Source organism: Cygnus olor, chromosome 7 (assembly GCF_009769625.2).
Source record: "Cygnus olor isolate bCygOlo1 chromosome 7, bCygOlo1.pri.v2, whole genome shotgun sequence".
Taxonomy (NCBI): domain Eukaryota; kingdom Metazoa; phylum Chordata; class Aves; order Anseriformes; family Anatidae; genus Cygnus; species Cygnus olor.
The window spans coordinates 24,462,454-24,476,853 of NC_049175.1; the positions used below are offsets into that span (position 1 = coordinate 24,462,454).

The 14,400-nt window shown below is 46.2% G+C and overlaps 1 protein-coding gene across 2 annotated transcripts in view; it reads left to right on the forward strand.

Moving 5' to 3' along the window:
• The window catches only part of SUFU (SUFU negative regulator of hedgehog signaling), an 84,314-nt gene that overhangs the window by 38,021 nt on the left and 31,893 nt on the right, over positions 1-14,400 (forward strand). For both annotated transcript variants that reach the window (XM_040564542.1, XM_040564543.1), the window contains exons 4-6: positions 5,714-5,856; positions 8,375-8,460; positions 10,393-10,465. In XM_040564542.1, coding sequence (XP_040420476.1) covers positions 5,714-5,856; positions 8,375-8,460; positions 10,393-10,465 — 302 coding nt within the window. The remainder of the gene's footprint in view (positions 1-5,713; positions 5,857-8,374; positions 8,461-10,392; positions 10,466-14,400) is intronic.

Here is a 14,400-nt window from a genome sequence, read left to right on the forward strand (position 1 = left end):
CATCGCGATCGCCTGCCAGCATCCCCGGTGCCATGCGCTGTCGCGAATTTCAGATGTATTTTTTCAGACCAAGCTAGCAGAGGAGTGCCAAGTGCTCGCAGGGCAGGGATCCAGGTAGCCCCTGCTGTCACAGGGGGGCACGCAGGGTGGTTTCTTTCGGCAGCATCGCATACGTCTCGGAATAAAGTGACCGTGTAACGATGGGTTGGCTTTCTGCAGAAACAAGAGGAACACAGAAACTTGCTTTTGAAGGGTATGAGTGCAGCAGAGCAGCTGTTTTCCCCAAACTGAGTATGTTTAGTAGTTAATGTGCATGGGGCTTCTCCCCCTCTGCTCAGTGTCAGCTCAGAACCACCACGGATTTATCAAACTCATTGGTTTAGTGGGAAAAACGTAACGCCTCCTTTGAAGGTTTTAGGTGGTGTTTTGAAGGAGGAGGTGTCTCGGAAGTGACACAGAAGACTGGTCAGGTTACAAACCTATTTCCCTAAATAGCAAAGCTATCCAAAGAAGTGTTGGCGTGACCATGTCAGAAGGGGGGAGTTTTCTGGCCTTTGCTGGAATCAGGCTGATGCGATCTTAACTGCCCGGGGCCAGACTCAAGTTGGAGACTGTGCGCTAGGCAGGAGAGATGCTTCGAGTTCCCGTGCTGTCTCCTTGCTGGTGGAACAGCATCAGCGCTGTCTTTTCCCCCATACTGTCCCCTGTGCACATGCAAGAGAAGATATTTGACTCTCAGGTGCTCAGACAGGGATTTACCTGCTCCTGGGGAAATGTTCGTGGGGCCAGCCTTTGGATGGAGCTCTCAGCTCCCACCGCTTGTCTCCGTTTGTTGTCCTTTTCTCCCTGCTCCCTGTGGTTATTCGAGGGAGTTAGGGCTCCTAGCAGGATTATTCCATAGATGTAAAAATGACAGGTTTAAAAAAGAAATGGAAAATACAGTGGGAAACAGTTTGTGTCTCTCTCTAGAGCTAGCTAACACCTCTTGAGCATAGATTGCATGCGCCACACTGTTTATAAAACATCTTGAGGCCAAGAATATGACTTGAATTTATTTCTCTAGGCATTAGCTATATTTAGGCAAATTAAAGGCGAGGGGAATGCGCTCCAAGAAAATACATGAGCAACGTTACACAAAGAAAATTTACTAGTCCACCGTGGAACGGTTGCCTCTGAGTTATTTCCCCAGCTCTCGTTATTGAGCAGTTGGATAGTGAAGTTAGGAGAGATTGCACAGCTGAATTATGACCATTGCTGCGTGAAGGAGCCTCACCTGCTTTATGTGGGCTGTAAAAGAAAATGGATAATGACATTTTAAAGACTTCAAAATATGGGAGGCTTAACAGAGAAGTCTGGTGTAGCTGTGGTATAGATGCTGCTTTTGCATAATGGAGCGATGCGAGAGCCGGTCTGGGGGAAATTTAGAGACTTCTCATCGCTGTGGACCTAGAGGGAGCTTCAGATTTGCTGTTATAAATTATGAAATGAAATAATAAGTTTGAAATGAAATGTTGTAACGATTTCCTTGTTCAGTTCTTATGAAATCGATACCTCCCTATGAAGCATTTCAGTTCTGTGGAATCAGCGTTCCCTAACAGAGCAGAATAATTCAGTAGGTTTTGTTAAAACGCACACTTGCAGGAAAAAAAAAACAACACAACAAAGTCTGGAATTCACGAGGACAGATCATGCTGCTGCGCTGGGTTTAAGTCCTGGAAATTCAACAAGGCAGGAGACTTTGCAGCAGCAAATGCCACCTTAGTCGTGGCGTTTGCTGCTCACAGGCTGATCATTGCCCTCTTTGAATGGTACAGGAGGTGCTTTACCATGGATTTTCACAGCTCTCACTGAAAGCTCTCTTACCCTTTCCTGGATTCTGGGCCCAAATGCGTTTTGTCTCGTTAAGAAATACAGCACAAAGACTTGTGTCGTATCTGTTGTGCTCGGTCTTTGTACAGAGGAACTTGATTCCCTCCTCAAAACTGATAAGAAACTCTGCCTCAGCATGGTGATCTGCACAGCGTTCCGGTAGATCAAAAGGGCTGTCGGAGCAGAGCTTGTTGGGAGTGGAAAAAGTTGGGTCAGTGGATGCTATGAGCGGGCTCGGATAAAGCAGAGTCTGTTCCCAAATCTCCGAGGGCATGGCAGAGCATCGGTGGTGTAATGGGATCACCGCAGAAGCAGCTTTGCTGACGAGGCTGTAAACTTGGAGGCTTCCTACACCAAGATAATTTGCAAAGGAACATTCTGCGTTTATCAGAAAGGAGAGACGTGTTTTGTCCTAGCGCTAGGAACTGCCTTGGGACGCAGATGGCATTGTAGGCATCAGTGCTTTGACTGAGTCAGTTCCCCGTGAGCATGAGCTATTCCCTATCATCTTTTGCTTTTACATGAAACAATTATTTCAGATGTGCATTAATACCTATTTTGACGTCTGTATTTTCATGTATTTCAGATATAAGTCGCTTCCAGTTGTGACTGTAGGTGTCTCTTTCAATAAATCCAGTAGACTTCGAAACACGTACAGAAGGTATGGCTGTAGACCCCTACTGGCATCGCTGTAGGTCCTCGTCACGTCCTGGTTCACAGCAGTGCACAGAAACGAACTGGGAGATAGCAGGCTGCTTCTCCAGTTAGTCCGCGTGCTACGGGAGAAATGGGGAGGCTTTTTGGGGAACCGACCGCGTCTGATTGAAGTGAGTTGCTCCCCGTAAGGTGTTTGTGCTTCTGCCGTACCTGAGATGAGCGCCCGCGTCCTGTGCCAACTCATCTCTTGTTTTTATGGAAATAAATATCTATGTGCAGGAAATATTAGCACATTGTACGTGTGCGGATGAAGGGAAGTTTGCATTGCTGACAGCACTGCAAATAATAGGAAGGGACAAAAACCGCAGGAGGTTTTTCCTGTCCATCTGTGCTGTGATGTCTGAGGATCTATCTGGCTGATGCATGTTCCAGTTCAACATTCACGAAAACCACAAATTGAGATGTAAATTTAGATTTACGAAAACTTTAGCATCTTTTGGTTAAAACATTGTTTGAAGCTTAAAGATTTTGATCGTCTTATTTTACACACTGGGTGTAAGAGGTGGGAAGGGAGGATGCACATCCCCGTTTCCAGCACGAGGCGAGTGCAAGTGGTTATCTCGTCCTTTGTTCCTGTAGCTCCTCGGTTTCTGTGCCTACAGGTCCTGCAGTTCAGGCTCTCCTCGGTACTACAGTGGTCTCTATACAGGAGCTGATCTTACATTCTGCATGGGTTACAATGCAGCAAGCGCAGGGCTGAGTTTCGGGCTGTAATTCCGAACTTTTTGCACTCTTACGACTTTTAATTGGGCTTCGGGTTATTTGCAGAATGGTTTGGTTTTTTTTTTTGTTTTTTTTTTTTTTGTGATTGAATTGAGTAGTCAGTGTGAATTTTTTGCTGTTCGGGTGCACGTGAGAGAGAGAGGGAGATTTTCTAAGTGTTCAGTGTTCGCATGGACATAAACAGGTGGATTTCCAGCAGAGCCATTTGCATTTGAAAACCTGCTCTAAACGGGCTGGGATTTCCCAGGAGAAGCAGCAGCAGCAGTGAAACGCAGCGATCGATCAGCATAGAATTGTGTGAGCGTTTGATGGGCAAAATGTTGTGGTATAGAGACAGGGCCCAAGAATAAGTTCTTTGTGGTTTTGTTTCATTCCTGAAAGCTGTGACTGAGAGGCTTTCATCATTTAAAAAATAAAATTAATCATCCACGTTTTGCCTAACCTGGAAAAACATCAGCAAGGTTCTTTGCAACTGTGCCGGTTTTGTCTGTTTGTTTAATCCAATTTTGATATAAGAAAAACTTTGAAATCATATTTTTCATTTCTGTCTGCTTATATGTCCCAACCTTAAAAGTGAAGTAATGCTCTGAGCCACTCCTTTCAGCCGCAGAGCTGAAAGCGTGTAATTTATTGTACAGAAAGATAAACTCCTTTCTTTCTTTGAAGCGGCTCGCGTTTGCTGTGTTTTCTTTCGTTCTTACTAAGGAAAGCACTCCCTTACTTGTCTCTACACTTCTGTTCCATGCCTCCTTTTTCAGGCCGAGTTCCTTATGGCATTTTATTTTAAATTTAAAGCTTATTTTAACTCTTTCTTAATCTATTGAGCTGTCCAAGAAATCCGTCCGAAAAGCCATATAGCATAAGAAGCCCAAATAAACGCCAATGGGGACACCTGGTGGAGGACCTGGGAGTTGCCTGCGACACCCTGAATTAAACCCCTGGCCGTGTAAGCGTGAGTTAGCTCCCTGGTGGAGCGTTTTGGAGCACAGCAGCTGCGAGGTGCCTCTCGTCAGCTCACCTGCCTGCTCCCCGGCAGCATCCTGCACCGCTGCAAGGCGGAGAGGAGGATCTGCAGCAGGCAGCACTCCTGAACTGGACCGGCTCCACGTCACGGGAGGTTCTCCGGTGTCGTTGGACAGCAACGCGAGTAATTGCTGATGTTTTCCAGCCCGCAGCAGAAGCCCTAGTCGTCCTTCAGTGGGCAAGGGCTGCCTTGCCTCTGTCCTGAGAGCACAGCCTGGGAGAGGCCATGGGAGGAGGGCAGCAGGCCAGCCTGGCTTGGTAAATGAGCTCGTGCAGGGAGGAAGCATGAGCTTGCAGGTGGTTTTAGAAGCATGCAGGCAATGCTCGGTTCATCCCTGGGGTGCTACACCTACGTTAGAGGGCATAATGTGGCTTCCAAGCTGCTCATTTCTATGTACAGTGAAAACTATCCGGGGGGACACTGCAAGACCCCCGTTCAAGGCAGTCGGCTGGGCAGCACGCTTGCACATGCACTTCTCCAACTGTGTGCAGATGCACCGTGCTTTAACTGCGGTGAAAATGGTCGTGGCTGGTGGCTTTACTTCTAGTTCCTCCAGAAAGCAGGCATTAGCCTCTCCTCGTTCAAGGCAGCAACATACACTCTGGGGTTCCGGTGTGCCTTTGGCTTGCACCAGCTGTAGGACATGGGATTATCTGGCTTTTTTATTTCTGAGGAGGAGAGGAGGAAAAGAAAGGAATTCTTACAGTTGTGAAGAGGGGAGAATAACTTCTGGCCCTTTGTTTTGACGCAGACTATTCTGACATAGAGTGAAATTTATAGCCTACTGGTTTTCTCATTGTTTGGGAAAGAAGGAACATATTAATTATAATTCTGCACCAGAGCCGCCAGACAATTAGAAGAGAAAGTGTCTTTGACTTAGACTGTCACAAGTTGGGCAGCAGACTGTGCTTTATTAGGTATAGCAGGGCATTATTTGTGTCTAATTCACATTTCAGAATCAGTTCTCTGTGGCAAATCGGAGTTGCAAATCAAGTAAGAATTGCTGTCCCATAGGCATCCTGTATGGTCCTCTGACTGTCTGTACCCTGTCACAAAATGAGACAAACAGTAAATTAGAGAGAGACTAAATTTTATTTGAGGGTGTTCCTGTGTTAGGATTAATTTATAAACTTAATTTATAACTTTTTTTTTTTTTGCCATAGGTTTAACTCAGGATTGGGCCATTTTAAAATCAGTGCTTGAATCCAGGTGGCTCAGGGAGATCCCTTCCTGGTTCAGGTGCTTCAGCTGTCTTGGGGATGCAGCAGAGCCAGCTGGGGGCAGTCGCTGTGAATAGCAGCCAGGGACTGTCCTGGTCCTCAGAAGGAATATTCCAGCAGAATTTAGGGACTAAATATTCCTTATTTCTCTTCCTCATAGAAAACACCTTCTGCAGCGGTGACCATGTGTCGTGGCACAGCCCTTTGGACAACAGTGAATCAAGAATCCAGCACATGTTACTGACAGAAGACCCTCAGATGCAGCCAGTGCAGACTCCTTTTGGGGTCGTTACTTTCCTACAGGTATGACACACAGCAGTGGCTCTATCACTTCCTGGGCGTGGAATGCAGCTAACACTGCATTTTATTTAGCTTTGATAAGTCAGATGCTTATTCACTTGTCTTCCACCTTGCTTCCGTATTTGATTACTATGAATCTCATCTTTGAGTTGTTACCCTGGAGGTGTTCAGTAAGGATTTTACTGGGATTGAGCAAGGGCACACTCAGTTCTCAGGATAGAGGCCTATCTTACGCAGAAAAGATTTACACCCTGAAACACACCTGGAGTTGAACATTACCTTACTGCTCTGAAATTTCAAACACGAGTTGGGGGAAAAAAGCTGAGAGAAACACTTGTAAAAAAACAGGTAATAATATAGGGCTAAATTCACATTAATGTTATGGCAGTATCAGTGGATGATCCATTGGTTTCAGTTCTAGAAGAGATGTTTTTAGTAGGACTGGCAAATTATTAAAATTATTTAAAGGCTGAAATGCAGCCTGCCACATAGACACAAGGATTGTTTGGAGGCTATGTGAGTTTGCTTGTACTGATCTACTGCTTAAGAAAGGTTCAGGATTGCTTTGCAAAAGAAACAGCCCTTGCATGTTAACACTACTGTTCAGAGAGGGGAGTTCCTTGGCCAAACAGGTTTGCTTGCTGTCCCAGGCTCCATTTTCTCAGTGGTGTCCAAGCTTCTCTTGGACAAGGGCTGCTTTGTACTTTTAAAAATTACATGTGGACTTACTAACCTTAGCGAACGGGCTAGCATAGTTGACACCAGCTGGTGATTTTTCCCTGCTCTGTGGAGAAGCTTCAGCCATGTGGGAGAATGCAAGTGTCTGTATTTTACAGTTTAAGCTTCTGTTTGCTTCCATTTGTGCTTGGCTGTAGTTGCAGCGCATAAAGGGAAGCTCCATTATCACAGACCTGCACAAGGCAACTGCTGAGCAAGGGCAAAGGCTTTCCTGAATCTTCCATTTTGCCCAAAAGTCTGTGTTTTATCAACAGGAAAGAGATGGGTGTGGGGTTAATCAGTAAAAGGTGAACTGTAGGATCTGGAAGCAGGAGTAGAGAGTCAAGCTAAGCAGGGTGATTCCTGGCTGACTCCCCAGTTAGTGTTGCATTACTCTGCATCCCTTCTTTAGTGCCCAGCTGTTCAGGATCAAAGGAGAGTCAGCTTGTTGCATCCTGAGGCTCTTGGCCTCCAGTCTTCTGCAGCACATACGGTTGACTTGTTTTTCCCCTTTGTTTGTTTGATGCTCGTTGTTATGGATTTAGTTTGACCCATGAGGATAAATGATTGCAGGAAGAAAAGAATGAACACAAAATAATTTCCTGTTTACAGTCTTGCTGTTTGCATGTAATTAGTGAGTAAAGGCCCAGGGAGGGGTGTGCTGAAGTGAGGGTGATTCAGGCTGTTCACGGAGGAAGCCTGGGAGGTGGGTGGGGATGAAGTGAGTTCCCAAGGGCTGGGTCCTGAGAAAGTGAGCTCTGCGAGGGGCAGAGGAGGTAGGGTGCAGAAGTGTGGGGACGTGCTGACAGGTTTCCACACAGATCTCGGTCAGTGCAGGTACTTGCTGGCGGTAAAGGCACATCGTGTACTCCTGCTTACTGCTCTACAGGACTTAAGTTTTCAATTTTCCTGTTCTCTGATAAAGCACCACTTGAACAGATTCTGACCAAAAATTCAATGTCATTGGGAAAGAAGTCTTGAGAGACAAAGCAGAAGTCCATGGCTAAAATCTTTTCTCATCCCAGGGGGTGAATCATTGTGCTCCAAAGCACAAGCCAGTGGTTGATGGATCAAGGAAAAAATAAAAAACAACTGCCTTTCTCTATTAAGTGAAGAATATTTCACCCCTTCATTTGAAGCATCTGATCTCAGCTGCTGTGAGAGGGATGTCTGGTATTGTTCAGTGTGGTAGATCCCATCCTGAAGAGCAAACACATCCTGCCTTACACAGGAAGGCAGAAGTCTGCAGTTGACTGCAGTGCAGAGTGGATTATGCGTTACGTTAGCAGCTTTACTTTATGGTGGTAGGTGAGATTTAACCAGTCAGCAAATGGAGTCAGTCAAGGATTCATGGGCATCAAAGCCTTCCTTCGTGGCAGTGAGTTTCCTGCCTGATAGAAATTGCTGGTTTGTTATCGCTTTTGCTCCTAGCAATTGGCCAACAGCACGATGTTCTGCATGTACTCAGACCCTAACCTGTCCTGGCTTGGTTTCTCTTGTGTGGACTAGATTGAAGTCTGACAACAGACCAGTAAGCTCTGATTTTTCACCAGGCCCTCCTCTTATTTAATTCACACCCTCACACACTCCATGCAACGTTAAACGCTACATGCCAGGGCACTTCACATGATACTGAGAGGGCATAAGGAATTGCAGAATCTCTCTGTTGTCTCAGGCTCCATTTGTCCTCACTTGTCTCATTAGTTCAAAGGAATGGTGCTTCTCTCTCTCTATACATTTTGATCCAGCACCATGTTCTTTACAGTTTTCACACAATTCCCATCTCTGTTTTTATTTATTCCAGATTGTTGGGGTTTGCACTGAGGAACTCCATGCAGCTCAACAATGGAACGGGCAAGGGATCTTGGAGCTGCTTCGGACCGTGCCAGTGTAAGTGCTCGTGTAGCCCAATACAGAGGAGCGTACTGACAGAGAACAATTCAGTTGTTTGTTTTTATCAACAATCTTTAACTGGTTGACGGAACTTATTTAATCCCATGCTGTAGCTAGAGATGGGAATTCATTGCAAATCTGTTCACACACAGATGTTTAGATGGCAAATTAATGCATGTGGAAGTCCACATGTTCAGGGTGGAACACAATGAGCTTTTAAAAGCTAAATTTCCTGTCTTTTACACCTGCAGCATTTTCCCTTTGGTTCTTCCTGAAGGAACCAGAACAACTGTTACTGGTGACCTCTCTGAGTAGTTCAAAAGAAAGGGAAGTGAGGGTCTGACTTAGAGTGCCTAGCAAAAGCTTGGGTACTGTCTGAAAGTGAGAAAATCACCCTGTCTTGAAGGGTCAATTTGCAGCAGAAAGAGTGTTCATGGAAGCGAAGTTCATTCTGTTATTTCTCCCTTGGCAAAACAAAGATATTGTTGGGTCAAGGAGGAGATGGATTTTAAATGTTGCATGATGTGTTGATGCTTTATTTGCTGCCAGGTTGCAACCAAACTTTTTTGACTTGCAGGCATTTGCTTTAAATGTTTTCCTCTTATATTTTGAGATTATTGCAGTGTGGTAGTAGCTCAAAACGTTTTAAACAAAATAGCTTTGAATATGTGCTCCTGGGCACAATAGTACACTCTATAGTGCCACAGCGGGCTTTAATTGATTGATTATTTGGAAGAGTCCAGCCTTTGCTGCTGAATTTCTTAAACTTGAACTTTTCCCATTTAGGCACAAGTGCAAATAATTCATGTGATTGCCCTGGAGAAGAGGGAATCTGTCCATCTGCAAGCTTTGTTTCTGGGACCCCAAGACAACAAACACTGTCTGCAGCTCCCTTGACTCCTCTAAACCAATGCAGATGTAGCACCCCTCTCCCCAGTCTGTTTTCATGTTAGTTTTTGGCTTTTGTGCTGTGGCACAAGCACCTTTCCAAGGATAAAATGAAATCCAGAAATGCGTCTGATTCAAAGGCAAAGCTGCAAACTGCTGGGCTGCTGATACGGAGTTAGGGTAGAAGGCTCTTGCATCCCACTGAAGCAGGTGGCACTTCTGCAGTTACAAATTAACAGCTTCCAAAGTGATGTGAAAAAAGAGTAGCTACCCATGCCTCCGAAAACCTATAAAATATTAACCTTTATTGGTCTGACTGCAAGTGCTTTGGGAGTCTAACACAGACAGAGCCAGAGGAGGGGGCTTTTGACTGCAATAACAAAGTATCTCATGAAAAAAAAAAAAAGAAAAACAACTCTGTGGTGATTTCACAAGACTTCAGTTTTAATTTCAAATGAAAAGCTTGTTCTGAGGCTGATTTCTCTGGCCTGGGTGCACTGTGACCCAAAGTAAAGCCCCCAAGTAGTTCATCTTCACAGTAATCTGCTTTCTATCACCTTTGTTGTGGTACATCCTGACCCTTCCAACTTTCATTGCTAGCGAAAACAAGGATTTCGCTGAACCATCTGAGTACTCAGCCATTAAGTACCATCTGGGCAAAATGTCTATTGTGAGGATATTCATCAGAGCAATAAGCTTTTTATGGTGCTGAACATGACTGCTGATCTCAGCAAAAAGGGAAGTCCCATTGGGACCCGGCTGCATCTTCAGATACTTAGGAGAGGTATAAATCTTGACCCCATGCCTTGCTGATATCTCATATACCAGGTTACACTGGACTTCTCAGTCCCAGTTGTTACCTGTAAAACACAGTTCAGTCTTGTATGAGTAAGTGGGTCCACACAGGGGATAGCCTGCATCAGTCTAGACTGTCCTGCAAGACTTGGTGGTGCCAGACACTAGGCAGATAACAGTTAGGTCCTGGAGGGCTTTCGTCACTAGCTAAACCTTGTTTGCTTCATTGCCTTTCTTTCTTTGTAGAGCTGGAGGACCCTGGCTGATAACAGATATGCGAAGAGGAGAAACGATATTTGAAATTGACCCACATCTGCAAGTATGTCTTTAGTTAATAAAACATCAAATCTTTTGTAGCAGCCATTAAAACATCATGTCTTTTATAGCAGCCAGGGAGAATTGGTTTAATGGCATAAACCAGTTTTATTATTTTCTGTAAAGGTGCTGTGATCTTCTCAGTTTTTGCAATAATCTCAGAACAGTCTTAGAGACTCTGTTTGCCGGCTCAGAAGTGGTTCAAGAGTGCTCGTATTCTGCCCCCAGTGGATGGTGGCTTTAGGAAGAAATTTCGAGAAGCTAGGCCAAGAAAACACGGTCTCATGTATGGGACCAATTAGTAAGATTTGTAGCATGTTTTAGACAGGAGGAAAACAGGCGATGAAGAGTATAGAACGGTACCCAATTTAGAGATGGTAGAGCAGGAACTTCCTCCTTCGTTTTATATGGAAACATGAGGAGAAATAAGATGCAGAAAAGTCAAAACTAGTAGTTTTTATTTCACAGCAAATGCGACAGCGTAGCTCATTCCTGTAGTATGTCACTTGAGGCCAAGTAGTTTGTATGATCTGAAAAATTATGGCGAGCCAAAAGCATCTCATGCCATTATTAATAATACGTGCAGGAAGGTATATTAAACCTTCTGCTTCAGAGCTGAAGTTGTGAATTTCTCAAGTTTAAAGATAAGATCAGGACCTCTATGGAGGGATTACCATCCCGTGACCTACCGCCGATTCGTGTGTTTGGGAAGCAGTTCTGTGTCCCTTCAGCAGAGCTGTGGTACTGGAGAGCAGGGGTCCAAGGCAAATCCAGCGTGGTGCTGACCTTGTTTCGGCAAATCACGGAGTATTTCCCTTTAACAGAGAACTTACGGCGTAGCCTGGGAAGGCACGTGCATACGTGCACGTTCTGTACGAGCTCTTGCGTTTGCTTATGGTCTGTGTGTCTGTATCTGATTACCCCCAGTTGCCTCACAGCATCTTTTAATTTGAAAGCTTAAGAAGGAAACTAAATTCTACTTTTACTGTTCTTAAGAGTTTGTTCATCCAAAATAACAACCCCAGTCTGAGAGAGAAAAAAATGTTCCGCAAACGTCCCACGGTGTGGGAGCAAATACGACTGCAAATCCGACAGAGTTTTCAGGCTCTTCAAAATTTTGCCTGTGTGCCCTCTCCCCTCCTGGAGGGTGTCGTCTGTTCTCTGCAACAGCGGTGATTCCTCACGATAACAGGGTTTTCTTCAGTTTACTGTAAATGAGAAGTGGCTCAGCTTACTGGAATCTGAGTCAGCCAAGGCAAGTTAAGGCAAATAAAGAGTACTTCTGCCTCACCAGTGTGTCCTGCCACTGACGGCTGCTCTGTCTGTGGTCTTTCCGGACTTCCTCACATTAAAACATTCCTGTTTCTGTTCTCTCTTGCTCTTTCAACAATGAGTATGCGCAGGTGTGCGCACTGCTCCTTCCTGCCGTGCTCCTACAGACTGCGGGGAGACACGGAGCAAAATCTGCAGGGACAAGTCCCGAAAAGAGCCCAAAACCTGACCGTGGGCAGGGCTGGGCCAGCCCTTCTGCCCACAATTAGTGGGCAAAGGATAAAGTGTCATTCCCCCGGCATTTTTAGTGGTGTTACACGGCACGTGGGAGCTGAAAGGCACAACCAGCAGATAGGTGGAGGCGAGGGGGGAGAGAAAATGACTTCCCAGGGCGCGGGTAGAGCTTGTTGTGAGGCTGCTTTGTCTCTTGTGGGAATTGGTTGAGGCCTAAACCCAGCCCTGGCAGCAGCAGCTGTACTTTCTGTTCAAAGTCGCTGAGAACGGATCCCAACTAAGATGTCATCCCAGGATGTCAGCAATTAACGCTGTGGCAGCGCTGGCTGCTTTCTGTGCAGCCAGGCTTCCCTGTAGGCCGTTCAGATTTCCCTGGCAGCGCTGTCAAACAGTCCCTGTTGGTCCCCAGCTCTGTGCTGATTCTCTGTCTTAGCAGATATCTCAGAAGAGAATAAAGCTGATTTGAATTTCCTGAGTTGTGGTTGCTGCTCTGCGGGTCACGCTGCAGTGCTCTGGCTCGTTTAGAAAGGGATCAATGGCTTAGAAGAGCCTCAGAGCATCCCTCCCACATGCTGAGAGGAAAATGGGACAGAAACATCCTTTCTTTGAGGAAGGAAAAAGCTGAACCTCCTTTGCCCTGGGCTCCTCCAACCTCCTGCTCAGGCTGCCCTTTCATGGGAGGAAGAACAGCCCCTCAGCCCAGGCACATCTTCACTGGCTAGGAAGGGGGGAAAGCACTGCTTTCCCCAAACCAAGAGCCTGTGTTGGTTATTTCATTTTATTTTTCCCCCTTTGACATCAATGCTTACAAACACAGGCCGCCTTAGGCCAGCTCGTTTCCATCAGCTCCCTTGATCTCCAAGGGATGCCAGCAGAGCAGCACTTCTTTCCCCCGAGGAAGTGCTCTGCAAACCAGCTGAGATGCAGACAGGCGCTGCAGAACATCCCTCACCCCCTCCCTGAGGCTGCATGCTGTGAGCGGGGCCTCTGGCTGCGGGGATGGAGCAGCACATCCCAGAGACGTCCAGCTCGAGTCCTCGGGGCCCTTCCTCCGTGCTCAAGGGCAAGTTTGGTGGCCCTCCTTCACTTCCCAATCTCTGGAATAAAAAATAACCATGCTGACAAAATCCCCAGCTGATGATTTGGATCCTTCCAGAGCACTGTGGAGGGCTCCCCAAAGAGCCACGTGGTAAATCTCGCTTAGAGCATCGCTAGCATATGTAGCATCAGATGCAGGGTTGTTTTTTTTCACAACTTCTATTTCTGGGCTAAACAACTAATTTTGTGTTTAGCATATAACAAAAGAAAATTCCAGCAGCTGTATTATTTCTCAGATTTTCCCATTACTTTTTCATAGAAGCCAGTTTCCCCTGACGCCAGAGGAAGATCCCAGCAAGTAGCCTTCTTCCAGGGAGAGAGACGGAAGGAAGGCAGTCTCTTGAATACTTAAACCTAAGCCAGGACTGCTGTGGTCTTAACCCCCGCTACAAGCCTCTGCCTCCCTTCTTGGGCCAGAGAGCCAGTTCAGGAAGGTGAAAAAGCTGGAAAAAAAAAGTCAGTTGGCTCGGGGAAGGGGTAGGAGCACATGGAGGAGGGTGGGACTGCAGCCACTGTGAATTACATCATCTTCAAATGCTGTGCAACCACACCCGGAGCGCTCGTGCTTATCTCTGAGCTGCTCAGATCCCCTCTTGGATGGTCACAAGAACAAGCAATGCTCTTTATAGGGTACAGTGGCTACAGCTGGGCAGGGGGAGGAGTGTATGAGGGTTTTAGCATGGAAACTGCTTCTTGGGGAACAGATCTTGCAAAGCACTGAATGCTCCCACGGTCTCTTGACTCCAGTGGCAAGGTCAAACCCGAGGCTAGGAATAATGAGCAGCAAGGTCTGTTCCTGTAGTGTGTAACACAGCTCTGCTCTTCCCTCAAATCTTCAAAGTTTCTGCCCTGTGAGCAGTGGGACTTACCGCGTATTTTGAGGTGACCCAGCTGTACGTAGTGAGATGCAGATCGCTGAGTGGTGTGAGAACTGACACCCCTACAGAACAGAGGAAGACGAGCCGGATTTATTTGGTGCCAGTAGAGGTACCAGCGTTATGAGCAGCCCTTCCTCGGTGTAACCCAGCCCTAAGTCTGTTCAGCTCAACATTACCCCCTTGTGGGAAATGGGTGGAAATTCAGAGTAACGACAGTTCCCATTAGCAGGTGGGTGTCCGCTGGAAGTTTTGGGTGCAGCTTAGGGGACAGTCTTGCTGGCAACAGATACACGTGTCCTTGAAAAAATGCATGGTGTCCGGGAGCATCCAGCTGCTTGGTGGTGGTGTGTGACACCAAACGGTGGTTACATGCTTGGAAAGTCCAACTTGCAAGGGAGGGAGCTTGTGTGTTTTGACTTTGACACTTGCGTATAGACCGATGTCTCCTTGCATATCT